This window comes from Furipterus horrens, unplaced genomic scaffold (assembly GCF_987537825.1).
Source record: "Furipterus horrens unplaced genomic scaffold, mFurHor1.1.pri manual_scaffold_1, whole genome shotgun sequence".
NCBI lineage: Eukaryota > Metazoa > Chordata > Mammalia > Chiroptera > Furipteridae > Furipterus > Furipterus horrens.
Window position 1 is genome coordinate 97,442,464 of NW_028327171.1, and position 12,181 is coordinate 97,454,644.

General features: G+C 35.3%; 1 protein-coding gene across 2 annotated transcripts in view; it reads left to right on the top strand.

Moving 5' to 3' along the window:
- The window catches only part of ATP6V1A (ATPase H+ transporting V1 subunit A), a 67,092-nt gene that overhangs the window by 35,885 nt on the left and 19,026 nt on the right, over positions 1 to 12,181 (top strand). For both annotated transcript variants that reach the window (XM_090276766.1, XM_090276775.1), the window contains exons 4-8: positions 33 to 247; positions 499 to 636; positions 3,051 to 3,202; positions 6,954 to 7,116; positions 7,626 to 7,734. In XM_090276766.1, the coding sequence (XP_090132892.1) occupies positions 33 to 247; positions 499 to 636; positions 3,051 to 3,202; positions 6,954 to 7,116; positions 7,626 to 7,734 (777 nt within the window). The remainder of the gene's footprint in view (positions 1 to 32; positions 248 to 498; positions 637 to 3,050; positions 3,203 to 6,953; positions 7,117 to 7,625; positions 7,735 to 12,181) is intronic.

A 12,181-nucleotide genomic window follows, 5' to 3' on the forward strand; every position in this document is an offset into this window, starting at 1 on the left:
CATAGTGAGTTTTCCTCAACTGCTCTTTTTAGCTGGTGTGTCTGTTGGAGATCCTGTACTCCGCACTGGTAAACCCCTCTCGGTAGAGCTTGGTCCTGGCATTATGGGAGCCATTTTTGATGGCATTCAAAGACCTTTGTCGGATATCAGCACTCAGACCCAAAGTATCTACATTCCCCGAGGAGTAAATGTGTCTGCTCTTAGCAAAGATATCAAGTGGGATTTTACACCTTGCAAAAACCTACGGGTATGTCTTTGTAACCAGGATTTCTAAAGTTCATGAAAGAATGTGAAATGAATATTAAGTAAAGTATTGTGTACTCTTAGTTCAAGAAAAATAAACCACTGAAACATAGCTTAAATTTTTCTTTAAATCCACTAGGATTATAAAACTAATATGTTTTATTGATAAGTGACGCAAATGATTTAAATAATATCAAGGGTGAATCTACCTCATGTTTCTTTGAACATTAAACAACAAGTGCATGTGTTCTCCAGGTTGGTAGTCACATCACTGGTGGAGATATTTATGGAATTGTCAATGAGAATTCGCTCATCAAACACAAAATCATGTTACCCCCACGAAACAGAGGAACTGTAACTTACATCGCTCCACCTGGAAATTATGATACCTCTGTAAGTATCACTCAAACTTTATCTCAGAGTGACCTTACTTTATATGCTAATTGCCCAGTTTTAGACCCTAAATAGTTATAGAATTATTATTTAATGTGTAGGTTTTAAGTAATTTTCATAGTATCTTCTAACTTTTTTAATTTAAACTTGGGCTTGGGAATACAAAAACATGGTTTTAAAAAAATTTGTTGAAGTATGGTTGGCATGCAATATTATATTAGGTTCAGGTGTACAACATAGTCAGTTGACGTTTTTGTACATTATGATGTGATCAACACAGTAAGCCTAGTAATGATCTATCATTGTACAGAGTTATTATATTATTGGCATATTCTCTGTGCTGTATGTACATCCAGTTGCTTATTAGGTGAAGGTGATAAAAGAACATAGTGTTTATTTTTTAAGAGAGGAATATCTAGTATAACATTTTCCTATCTTGTTAACTTATGTTACATTATTTAAAGCCCTGATTCTTTAGACATAGAATAGACTTTGATTTAAATTGTCAGTCTATAGTCACATAATTAGTTGCATCATAGATTATGGTATATGAATTCTTGGGCGAGCCATTAAAAACTTAGTCCTTTCATGTTATTGATGGTTGCATCATATCAAATACGCTAGATCCCTAATAGTCTTTGTGGGTGTGAAGATAACTTACTGGGGAGATCTGAGCTAGGGAGCTCCCCCTCCTCAGTTCTTGCCTTGATTGCAAGAGAAATATTCAAGCAAGAAACAGCACATACACTGAAAATGAGATAAGTTTGTTTATGAAATACACTTGAGCACAAAGCTGCAAGCAGACACCCAGCTAGTCTGAGTGCCCTGACTATTAGGATCTTAGGGGTTTTATGCTTGTAGCCAGATTCTAGGTTCCCCCTCCTCCTCCTGCTTCCAGCCCTTGGGATCAATACAGTTTCAAAGGCTGTCTTTCCCAGCTAATGGAAACGATGCATACAGAATTTCAAGACCTCCCCTCCTCTGTACCATCATGGTTTTTCTTGTAATTTTCGGGACATCTGGCAATCTCAGGGGACTAGGCTTAGGACTGCTGAGTTAATGAGTGAGACATGTCTCCCTTCCTTTCCCTTCTCCCTGCCATGGTTTATTATCTCTCCTACCTAAGTTTGCATAATGGATTACAGTATATGAATTGTTGGGTGAGCCATTTAAAACTTAATCCTTTAATGTTATTGGTAGTTACATCGTATCACATACACTAGATCCCTAATAGACTTGGCGGGTGTGAAAATAACTACTGAGAAGACAATTGTAACATATCGTTTTTCCCAATAAAATGTGATAAAAGATAATTTTCTAATATTTCACAAAAAATTAAGTTTGTGCTCTATAACATAGAAAATTAGAGTTAAGATTGGGATTCTGGGCAACTAGCTAGCCTTAACTCACTAGCTTAGAGACTCATTCACTCTTAACATGGAAGAACCATCCTCAAGAGGCTCATGTATCAACAAAATTACAGATTTCTCTAGGTGTGTGGACTTTGGGATTGTTTGTGAATAGTTGACATCATGTCATTGTTCATACATGCTAGAGTATTACTCATTATCTTTTTGCCTTTAAAAATATTTAACCTTACTAAATATTTTAGGATTCTTTAATAGATGTGTTTTTCATTAAAGCAGTATAGGAGCATTATAATAAAACAAGGAATAGAAAGTAACTTGTGAAAACATTTATTTTTCCTCTCTCTCAGTCCCAGGAGTATCTTCTGTACCCTTCAAGACTTCTCTCTATGTATGGCCACATAATTGACCTATTGTTCTGTTACTTGAGATACCTCTTTCTCAGGAACTCCTAGACCATTTTTAATAATTAAAACAATAATAAGCATACCTAATTTTAAAAATTAAAACAATATAAAGATTTATCATAAAAAGTATAAATATCTTTCCCCACTTCCACTAACACCTTCCTACCCCCCAAAATAATCGTGTTACAGTATTCCCTCACTTATCGCGGGTATTACATTCTAGACCACCCCCCCCCACAATAGGTGAAAATTCGCAAAGTAGGAACCTTACATTTATTTTAGTATTTATATATATTTTTAAGACTTTATAAACCCTTCCCACACACTTATAAACCATTCCCAGTCCCTTATTAACCTTTCCCACTCCCTTATTAACCTTTTCCACACTTTTATAAACTACTTATGTTCTTAAACATATTCTACACTCTTAAACCTACATAACTTTAACAACATACGTATACAGTACTGCAAAGTCCCGTGATATAGTGAAAAATCCGCAATAAATAATTAAATGTAATATTTTTAAAAATCCCACAATACAGTGAGGCCGCGATATAGAGAGGGACTACTCTACTTTGATTTTAGAGGATCACATGTTCATAAATTTGATTGTACTTCAAATCCTGGTGTATTTTTATAGGATGTTGTCTTGGAGCTTGAATTTGAAGGTATAAAGGAGAAGTTCACCATGGTCCAGGTATGGCCTGTACGTCAGGTTCGACCTGTCACTGAGAAGCTGCCAGCTAATCATCCTTTGCTGACTGGCCAAAGAGTCCTTGATGCCCTTTTTCCGTAAGTTAGAGCTGTGTCCCAGTTTTCACTCAGAGTTGTATGTGCCTATTGTTTCATTTTTTATAGGTGAAAATGTTATATGCTTATCCTATAATAAGTTTATCTAGAGCCCTGATCAGTGTGGCTCAGTTGGTTGAGCATCGGTCTGCAAAGCAAAAGGTTGCCAGTTCAATTCCCAGTCAAGGCACGTGCTTGGGTTGCAGGTTCATTCCCCAGTCAGGGCACGTATGAGAGGCAACCACTCAATGTTTTTCTCTCACATTGCTGTTCCTCTCCCCTCATTCCTCTCACTCTAAATATAAATAAATAGTCTTTTTTAAAAATTTATCTAAAGAAATGGTAGTGAATTAGTTAAATACATTAATATATTGCCAATGTTTACTATAAACTCAAACCATTGAAGACAGCTTATTTTTTCACATTTGCAAAAGAAAAACATTATTTGTAAAACTTTCAGGAAAAAAAAATTCCAGAAGAAAATCTTCTCCGAAACAATGTAGCTATTTTTCTTTAGTTATCCTAGAATTAGTAGATTGGTGCCACTATAAATTGATGATTTCTGAAATAAACTAGGCTCTGTGCTTCCCAGCAATCTGCTTTTTGTTATTTTCTTCATCAACTAGTCAATACCCTCCTTTCTCATTAAATCCTAGTCTTTACCATACCCTGCTTTACTTTCATTTAGTTCACAGAAGACCAAAGCTGTGGTACTGTAACTCCCTCACTTCTAACCACCAATCCAATATATGTCCCACTTACCTTCAGCCTCTAACCCTTCAAACCAGCTCCTGGGATTATTCTGTTACTCTCTTATTCTTGTTCGTCGGCACCTCCTATTTCTACATCCTTCAGTGTTCTGCTTAAACTTAATAATCTTATCACTTTTACAAATATTTGCTAGTAAACTAAATTTTCTTGTTCCTTTGTCTTCTGTCACACCTACCTGATGAAATTTCAACTATGAATCAATACGGTTATCTCCTTCTCCCAAGTCTATCGTACACAGGCTGTTAAGAAAAGAAAATAATCATTGTAAGTTGCTATCTCATTACAGTATAGCAATCCTTCTGCAGTTCCCTAGTCATTATTCTGCTCCCATTTGAAACCTCTCTACTTGCCTCAGATCTTCAACTCCACTCTTCTTTCTCCTTTATTCTCAACAAATGGTACTAAATACTTTAGAGAGAAATTAGAGGCCATTAGATTTGGAACTCCTTCAGTTTTCTGCCACCAGGCTGACTTAACATCCATTCCTGTTCATCCCTTCTTTTTCTCCTTCTGGAGTTTATCCCACCTCATGTCTCCTCAGAGACCTTCCTGTCAGTTATCTTTCCTTTATCACTCATGTAATGAAAAAAAAAAAAAAAAAACTACCATCTTACCCTTTTCCTCTTTCTATCTTCCACTGTCTCCTCATTTTCACATCCACACCTCTGGAAAAAGCATGAGCGTTGTTTCCACGTTTCCCACTGAAAGTCACCATACTACTCTGCCCTTGACTCCACCACTCACTTGAAACTACTCTCACTAACATCATCAGTCACTCCCATGCTGATAATTCAATAAATAAGTGTTAGTATTTTCTTACTTCCTATAACTTTAGATATTTCTTTCTACTCATTCCTCCTTGAAACACCTTCTTTCTTTGTTCTTCCTGTTAGCTTCTGTCCTCAAGTTCTAAATTTCCATCGCAGGTTTATTCTCCCTTAATTTTGATATTTCTTAGTGTTTCCTCTTTCAGGTCTTTTTTTCTCATCATACATCTTACCCTCTGTGGATGACTTTATTCACTCCCATGACTTTTATATTCATCTGTATATATAAGGACTCCAAAATCTGTTTCTTCATCCCAAATTTCTTCTGAGTTCCAGACTCATAGATAAAATACTTCTGATTATACCTTTCCTTTTGAGTATCCTACAGATGTTTCAGAGTCAGTATGTTCAAAACTAAAGTAATCATCTTAATTACCACTTCTTTCCTTGTAGCTTGCTCATCTTTCCTTGTCGCCTGTCTCAAAAAATGTCATTATCATTCATCCAGTGAATGCCTAATCTAAAATCTGTCACTTCTCTCAAGGATCTTTCTTGCCGTTCCACATCTAATTATCGAAGAAGTGCTTTTATTCTGTTCCCTAAATATTTTCTGTCTACATCTTTCATCCCTCCTCCATGATCCTGTTTAAGGCTCTTAACCTAATTCCTCATTAGGGTAATTTCTTAGCCTAATCACATTTAATCAGACTTACTATCTCCAGTCCTGCCTTCTTTCTAAGTGGTTGTCCATATTACATAGTGACCCATTTAAAGCACATGTCTGATTCTGCACTGTTTTGCTTGAAATCCTTAAGTGCTCTTCATTACTCTTAAAACAAGTACTGCTTAACTCCTTGCATAGCCACCCATGATCTGGCCATTGCTTACCTTTCAGTATTGTCTCCCCACTTAACTTCTCAACTGCTTCCTTATGTACTAACTTTCAGGCATACTGAGGACTGTTAATTTCTCAAGTAGTGCTCCCTCTTGGATCTTTGGCCATACTGTTCCCTCTACTGAAAGTATTACTTCACTTTATCTGGCTAATCTGTTTCCTGTCAAGTCTTAGCTTCTTTCTGGGAGACTTTCCTAACCCCACTCCAAACCAGTGTTAGACCTTGCACCCCTTCCTGTGTACTCCCACAATACCTTGATTGTTTTCTGTGATAGCACTTTTCATATTGGATTGCTAAACTTCCAACTTGGGGCACACCCAGCCCAGCCTCCCCTCCCCAGGTTGATAGTGATTTGAAACGGGTATATAAAGCCATGGAATGAATGGGTATACCTTCTCAATTTATCAGTCACTGAAAGGTTTGTAGGAAAAAAGAGTTTAATGCATGTTATTTTATATTGAAAAAGTATTATTAAGGATTCAATGTTTTAGTGATTTTTTATGCTAAAGCACAATATTACCAAGAAATTTCCCTTAGTGTTACAGTATATCTTATTTCTCCTGACCAGACTCTCCCACTCTATCCACACACTGCAACATTTCCTTTCCTCTGCCCTTAAGATTATTTCACTCTTCACTGCCTTTCTTTAGGGAAAGTTTGAAAGTGACTGCTAAATAGTACTGTAGTCACTAACTGATGGCAGTTTACCCCACTGGAATATGAGCCTTCTGAGTACAGAAACATGGTTATCTTCTTTACTGTTGTCTTAATGGCATCCCCAAGAACAGTTTTTAGTGCCCAGGAAGTACTTTGCAAATAGTTATTGGATGGATAAAAGGAGGTTGACTTAACATTTTGCCAAGTCTTTGTGTATTCACAGCAGGGTGTGAATTTAAGGTCTTATATTTTGCCTCAGGAGACAACCTGCAAACGTTGTCTATATTTTTATTTTAGCTTAAATTCATATATTGTCCTTTGATGAACTAAATTCACTAAGCATTCAGAATATCATAGTACTATTTTATTTATCTTATTTTTTTGTATCCCTTTTCCTAAGGTATCTTGTGGAATATGCTTTTACTTTTCAGCTATTAAAGATGATAGAGATGGATGATCAGTGATTAAAAAAACATTATTATAGGTACAAACTAGGGGAGCAGTTAGATAGATAGATAGATAGATAGATAGATAGATAGATAGATACAGATGAAAATATTTCAGAGTGCTTTCTTTAACTTACATTCCCGTGCCACTTACCTAGTTTATTTACTAATATTTATTAGCAAGTAAAGTAATTCACACTTCATTTTCTTTGTTTAGATGTGTACAGGGAGGAACTACTGCAATCCCTGGGGCTTTCGGCTGTGGAAAAACAGTGATATCTCAGTCTCTATCCAAGTATTCCAACAGTGATGTAATCATCTATGTAGGCTGTGGTGAAAGAGGAAACGAGATGTCTGAAGTGCTCCGTGACTTCCCAGAGGTCTGTATCTATAGTTTCAAATAATATTTAAGGGAAAATACTACTAATCAACTTTCACTGGTAACTAATAATGTTTTGTGTTAGATCTGAAGCATTGCTCTCATTTGTCAAAGATCTTTTAAGGGATTTTCTAATTATATTTATGATTCAATTTGTATATTAGAGGAAAGTAATTTGAATCTTTTAGCCCAACACTTGAAAGTTTATTTTTGTGGTCTTGGTGCTTTTAAGTAATTGAAAGAAAGATAAAATAGACAGTAGGCTTTATATGATTTACTAGATTACTGTAGTAATATTCTTTTTTCCATAAAATACTGGATTTCACTTTGGAAATGGAAATAACAGATGTTTTTACAGTACAGTGGGACAGGGAAAAGAGGTTGGAGTGATGGGGAATATTTCTTTGGCAGCACTGATTAGAAGAGAGATTAAATATAGACAGGTTGTAAAAAAGAACACAATGTTCTATGTAGAAATTAGAGGATCACTAATAGATTGTTTGCCTCTAGCTCACAATGGAAGTTGATGGTAAGGTGGAGTCGATTATGAAGAGGACATCTTTGGTAGCCAATACCTCCAATATGCCTGTGGCTGCCAGAGAAGCCTCTATTTATACTGGTGAGTATATGAACTTGGAATAAAAGCAATTAACATTCGTTCATAAGTTTAGAGCTAGAACCAAACATTATCTTTTCCAAAGAACTTTTCTTTCATTCTAAAGTACCTCTGTACCTACAATCTTATCTTTTTTTTAATATTTTACTTATTTTATATCTTAAGAATGTCAATATAAGACATTTATAAAGCCGTCTCAATGTTTTTAATGACTATAAAATGATCTATCTTCTACCACTGTTTTTTTCCTTACACATTTTACCATCAATCTATCTGAATATATCTGTATCTCTGTAACTTGAATCATCAGCTTTGAAGTACTTATATTTTGACCCCTGGATATGAAAGATAAGAATATCAGTGTGTTCCTGGCTGCTGTGGCTCAGTGGATTGAGTGTCGGCCTGCGAGCCAAAGTTCGATTCCCAGTCAGGGCACATGACAAGGTTGCATGTCAGGTCCCCAGTTGGGGCCGCAAGTGAGAGGCAACCACACAGTGATGTTTCTCTCCCTCTCTTTCTCCTTTCCCCTCTCTCTAAAAATAAATAAATAAAAATAAACAAATTCATTAATTTTTTTTAAAAAAGAATATCAGTGTGTTTATATAGCATCATCAATCTTTGCTCCCACTTCATCCCAGCTTTTGGTAATTTTATTTTTACATTTTCAGGATTTATATTTACCTCCTATTCTGTAACAATCAATCCAGTATCTGTCATAGTCTTAAACCTCTAGTAAAATGGCGTCAGTTCTCACCGACAGTCCTTTGGCTACAATTTCTCCATTTGCTTTGTGGTTAGCTAAAATTTTTGGAGTTTCTTCAGGAAAGGTTTTGGAAACTATATTACCTGAATTCTTATTTTTTTGTAAGTTAGTTTGTTTTTTTGTGTTTGTTTGTTTTTTCTGTTGCCTTTAAAATTTTAAGAATAGTTTGGCTGGGTATAAAATTTTTGGATTGTGTTTCTTTCCTTGAGAATTCTTATTCTAGCATTGAATGCAGGGGAAAGATCTGAGGCTGCCTTGCTTTTTTTCCTTTTATAGGTGATTTTTCTTTTTGCCCATTGGAATTTCTCTTTAATTTGAAAGTTCAGACTTTATTAGGATATATTCATTATTGATAGTTTTAATAAAATTTTCCTGAGTGTTTCTTTTATCTATGAATATGTTTTTATTTTGGAAAATTTTTGAGTTATATCTGAAACTTTTTCTGTTCATTATGGTTATCTACTTCAGACTAGACATGCTAGATCTCCTTTATCTGTTTCTATCAATATTATTTCCTCTATAATCCATTTTTATTTAGACTTGTCCATAGTTCACAAGATGATTATTTATTTTTTATGTTTCTTCTAATGAAACCTTCATTTTCTTCCAGCTCTTTGTTGAATTCTGCTGGTTCATAAAACATCTTTTCTGATCTTACTGTATTTTCCTTGAGATTTTACTTTGCAGTAGGATGCATTAAGATTTTCTTTTATTAATTAATTGCAGTCACAGTTTTTATCTGTTCCTTTGCCAGCATTGTATTTTGATCTTCTGTCTGTTTTGTTCTTGTGTTTGTGGTTTTGGAGGTTTTTATTTTTTTTGAGGGAGGTGTTCTTTTATTCATTTATTTTTTTTATGTAAGTCTTTTTTTTAAAGATTTCATTTATTCTTAGAGAGAGGGGAAGGGAGGAGAAATAGAGGGAGAGAAACATCCATCAGTTGCCTCTTGCACATGCCCTGACCAGGGACTGAGCTGCAGCCCAGGCATGTGTCCTGACAGGACTGGTGACCTTTCACTTTGCAGGACAACGCCCAACCAATTGAGCTACACTGGTCAGGGCTTATTATTCATCTTTGCAGAATATGAGAGGGCTTAGTTTTTGCTATGAGTAGAAGGAGTTATTCATGGTAATCTGTGAAGTTTGTTGTAGCATGGAATTATGTATGATGTTTTCGTTTTTACTTTCCTGCCAATAAAGTTTGCAGCTGTAAGGTCAGTTACAAGTATTTCTTTCTCTTCAAACTTGCCTCACACCCACTCACTGGAAAGTAGGAGTGCTTACCTATGTTTTATTTGTCCCCATTTTCCTGCTCTCCTTGATGCCATACTGGGTCCAAAGAACTCCTGCCACTACCCCTGAACCCCCATTTCAGTGACCCAAACAAAGGATTCTTGGTTATGCCCCCAAGGAGGCGCCTCTAGTTTGCAGACGCTTAATCTGAGATGTGCAGCCCCAGGTGACTTTTTTGTGTCTTCCCACGCCATTGTTTGTTTTTTACCTCATTTAGGTGGCTTTTCTCATTGTTTCGTTGAGGAGTTAAATATGGCCCCTTGTTTTTGATAATGGAGTTTGTGTTTATTTCTTGTGCCTGTTTAGAGGTTTCTCTTATGGTGAGAAGGAGAAAGTAACATTTATTATTTTAAGACAGTAAGTCTATAAATGACTGCATAAGTACCCCTTTGTGTGAACATATCATACTCTATTTAACCAGCATCCTTTTGGTGGGTTCTTGGATTATTGGTAGGGTTTTTTGTTTTGTTTGTTTTGTTTTGTTTTGATTCTTTTGCAATCACAAAATTCACATTGCTGAAACTTTTTAAAAAACGTTTTATAAGACTTTTGAGCCAGATTGATGACAATGTTGGGAAGCAAAATCTTACATGGTCCCACTAAAACATTCTTATGCATATTTCTTGTACTTTGCATGTTTTGTGTGTACATTTTTTTGTACATTTTTGTCAGATAAGTTAAGAGCAAAACTGCTAAAAATGCAACTGTTAGTGCAGATTTTAGATTCTGATAGCCTTTCAGAAGGAATAACAACTGACAAGAGTTCTGTTTCTCCACATCTTCACCAATGCTAATTTTTTCAGTGCTTTCTTATGAAAGTTATCAAACATAGAGAAATGTTGAAAGAATGTTACAATGAACACCCATTTACCCAGCACCTAGATTTGAGAATTAACATATTACTGTTCCTGCTTTATTAGATGCCTGTTTAGTCTTTTTTCCTAAATAGTAAGCTATCATCATTCCTGTGTATATTAATCATTTGAAAACTGCCTTCTGTCTACCTTTTGGGTATTAGTTGTTTTTCATATTGATTTGTAAAAGCACTTTGAAATAAGTCTTTTATCTGTCATGAGTTACAGATGTTTTCCCAGTTTGTTTGTCTTCTGATTTCACCTAAGTTTTTCTTTGTTTCCCCTTGGAGGTGCTGATCTTTATTTAGATCTATGAAACTTCTTTGAGGTTTACTCACGTGTATCTATCTCTTCTACCAAGTCTTTCTAATATACACACTCAGATATTAGTGAATGTCATCGTAGAAACTTAAAAATATAGCCATGCTTATACAAGAGAGGATCTGATCTTATCATCAGATTGAAATATGTAATAACTATTGTGTTTTTAAAGTAATACATCTTCAAGATTTTGTTTATGGAACCATTTGTTGGAAGCCTTTAGAAATCAGTATTTCTTATTCTGAAATAAGTACTATGATAAGTAGTTAAGTGCTGAATTTTCCAGTACATATTTTGTTTTACCTAATATAAGCCTCTGTTTCTTTACTGGTAAAATAAAAGAATTACAGACATGGATTTTGAGACCTTAGAATGTAGCATCAGCTATACATTTCTAATATCTTAGAGTTGCAGAGTTCTTTGTCCTTTTCAGAGGGCATTTATATGTATCATTTAATCTGATGTATACAGGTAGATAGGGCAAAAGTTTTTTTATTTTAACATATTAAGAAACCACACTGGGAAATGAAGTTACTTTGCTGAGATTAATGACAGAACGGAAACTAAAATCCAGGACTTCTTTCTGAATATTAGCTTCTTCTGTGTGGTTTACAGCAGCTGTCCTCAACCTTTTTGGCACCAGGGATAGGTTTGGTGGAACACAGTTTTTCCACGGAAGGGGGCGGGTGGAGAGGAAATGGAAGGCGGAGCTCAGGTGGTAATGAGCAGGCATCCACAGATTGGAGGAGGGAGGTTGGGGATTCTTTGTTTACAAGTCAGGACTTGATCTGAATAGCAGAATGATCTGAATAATTAATGTTAATAACATAAACTACCTTTGAAAAATAACCAAACAAGCTAATTAGTTAAGGGTTTTGTTGCATCAGTGTGTAATATATAGATAAAAACTATATTGAAAGTTAATTTCAAACTTAATTATATTAATAGGAATAAGAATAGAGAAAAAGCTGTTTTCTATTTTTTTAAATTATATTTTCTATTTTTAAAGTATAATTTATTGATTATGCTATTACATACAGTTGTCCCAATTGTTTTTCCCTTTGCCCCCCTCTGCTTGGTACCCCCCTTCTCTCCAGCTATCCCCCCACTTAGTTCATGTCCGTGGGTCATGCATATAAGTTCTTCAGCTCCTCCATTTCCTATACTCCTCTACTATTCTTAGCATCCCCCTATCTATTTTGTACCTACCAGTTATGCTT